The sequence below is a fragment of the Frankliniella occidentalis genome, unplaced genomic scaffold (assembly GCF_000697945.3).
Source record: "Frankliniella occidentalis isolate FOCC.00 unplaced genomic scaffold, Focc_3.1 Scaffold259, whole genome shotgun sequence".
Lineage (NCBI taxonomy): Eukaryota > Metazoa > Arthropoda > Insecta > Thysanoptera > Thripidae > Frankliniella > Frankliniella occidentalis.
The window spans coordinates 165,855-168,140 of NW_026267385.1; the positions used below are offsets into that span (position 1 = coordinate 165,855).

Consider the following 2,286-nt stretch of genomic DNA (forward strand, 5'->3'; position numbering starts at 1 on the left):
GGGTGACGGGGGGGGGGAGCCTCGCGCGTGCAGAGGATGGGATGGGAAATCTATCGACGCGTTGACTGCCGGTCGTGGATCGTGGACTTTAAAATCCTCCCTAGAATATTATGCGATGTAATATATTTTTTGAACCGGTGAGTAATTCTCAGTTTAGAAATTATGTTTGAAAATGTATTTGGGACACTTTATAGAAGGTGACACTGTTCCAAAAAGTGAGATGTGTTGACTTTGATCCTCCGAGGGTATCATAACCCCCTCCTGCTAATCTATTTATCACCTAAACTAATGATTTAAGTGTTGTCACGGTAAATCAAAGGAAAAAATGAGACACTTACTTCTTAAGGAAACAGGGAGAGTACATTTGTAACTGTCATTCTGTTATGAACGGTCAGAACTTCTCTACTCTACTCTGCCCCTGAGTTACGCTTATCCCTTACACATAAACCAATGCAATACCTTCTCATTTATCCTTTTCAAACAAAAAACAAAAAAAAAAAACGAAATTCCTTTCCGCGGCGATAGCACGAATCTTCCACTTTTTATCTCCTTCATTTTTTCAGGCACAATGGACTTAATTAACGCCGAAGAACATGTTGATGGAGGTCTGATAAATTGTAGTGGTATGTCACACGTAATTGTTACTGTTCAAGTAAGTGAATAATATTTCAATCTTTTTAGTTTCTTAATTTTTTTTTTAATTTATCATATGCCATGTGTACTTTCTGTTGTAGGCTTTCCTTCACTGTGCTCACTTCATGCGGTATCTGAAGCATCACAATGTCAATACCTGCACATCCAGCCAGTGCATACTGTGTGAATTCCTTAATGTTTATCACGAGTTATGTGAAAAAAAAATCTCAGACCCAGCATCTCTAGTTACGATGTGGCACAGTAAGTGAACAGAGTATTTTTGTACATGTATCTTTGAAAGTTCAAGGGATTCTTACTATTTATATTTGTGTTCTTTATTCAGATGCTTCATGTAACATGCCTCTTGAGCAAAGAAGCAGTCCACTTTTCGTCTTGGTTGTGTTTGTTAATTTGATTAGACTGAGCTATTCCTGTGGTCGTCCCTGTGAAAGTGTTGCAGATTACGAAGCAACACCTGTTGCCAAAATCTGGAAGTATGAGCAGGAGACTGAAGGTCAGTTCAGGTACTTTTTAATCATTTGAAAGTAAATTCTTACATTTAGGTCCTGTCGCATAATTCTTGTTCCTTTTCATGTGTTAGTGTCATGCTCATTCTGTGGTGGTGATGAACAGAAAAAATTTAAGTGTGTTCTGGAGCTAAAAGATCAGTCAATAAGAGACTTGCAAAGTTCTGTTGAAAGTGAGTTGTTCAATACCAAAGAAGAAGTGTGTCCACTGTGCAGTGAAAACGAAGCAACCATAAACTTGAGAGTGGTTGATATGCCAAAATGTTTGCTCGTTCATCTTGAAAAGTAAATAATTTGTTAGATATTGTTTGTTATCAGAAAAAGTACATTTATGCATTTCTTCTAATTTTGTAATTTTACAGGTGTACCTTACTATCTCCTTTACCATTTGAATTGGACATCAGGGGCACAAAGCTCTCACTGAAATGCATAATTGTTGAGCCAAAGGGCGTACGTACAGGGTGTTACATAATAACCAGATGCCATGATCATAGATTTAGGAGATTCAATGACACTCAAGTAAGACTTGTTGCAATGTTTATTTGTTGTCCTATGACTTAATCAGTCTTCAATGTAAAATGTTACTTAACATAAAGTATCAGAACTCATTACGATTGCATACTTTCAGATCACAGTGGCTTCTCCCACAAGGCTATCTATGGAGAATTTTTACACAAACTCTAATGTTACTTTAATGTATGAAAGTAAAGTAGATGAGCAATGGGGGAACCAAGTAAGTACAAGTACCTCACAGTACAAGTGAATATATACACATAAGTAAATCTAGAAACATCACAATTATTTCTATACTATCTTTTAACAGGTCTCAACAGATCACATAATGGCAGTCAAAGGAGACAATAAAATTCAGGTAATTGAATTAAAAATTGAAATTAGTCTGATTAATAAAATTAGGGAATTCTGACAGGGTCCAGATTAAGAGGGGTTCTTTTTGCTAAGTAATCAGGCATCAAATACTCCCAGTGGAATTTTGTTAGGCTCTCCTTCAGTTCATTCCATCGTTCTTGATTGAAGGGCACTGGAACAGTAATTGAATTGACCTCTGTCCACAGAAAAAGGTCACATTCATGCAGATCTAACAAACCCATTGAAAATTGGACTTGGT

At 36.7% G+C, this 2,286-nt stretch overlaps 1 protein-coding gene across 1 annotated transcript in view; it reads left to right on the forward strand.

Moving 5' to 3' along the window:
- Positions 1–45: 45 nt before the first annotated feature.
- LOC127750780 (uncharacterized) overlaps positions 46–2,286 on the forward strand; it is a 40,474-nt gene continuing 38,233 nt past the window's right edge. Inside the window, exons 1-6 of the mRNA XM_052273267.1 lie at positions 46–652; positions 735–1,147; positions 1,235–1,445; positions 1,523–1,679; positions 1,789–1,893; positions 1,984–2,031. Of these exons, the coding sequence (XP_052129227.1) occupies positions 991–1,147; positions 1,235–1,445; positions 1,523–1,679; positions 1,789–1,893; positions 1,984–2,031 (678 nt within the window). The 5' untranslated portion in view covers positions 46–652; positions 735–990. The remainder of the gene's footprint in view (positions 653–734; positions 1,148–1,234; positions 1,446–1,522; positions 1,680–1,788; positions 1,894–1,983; positions 2,032–2,286) is intronic.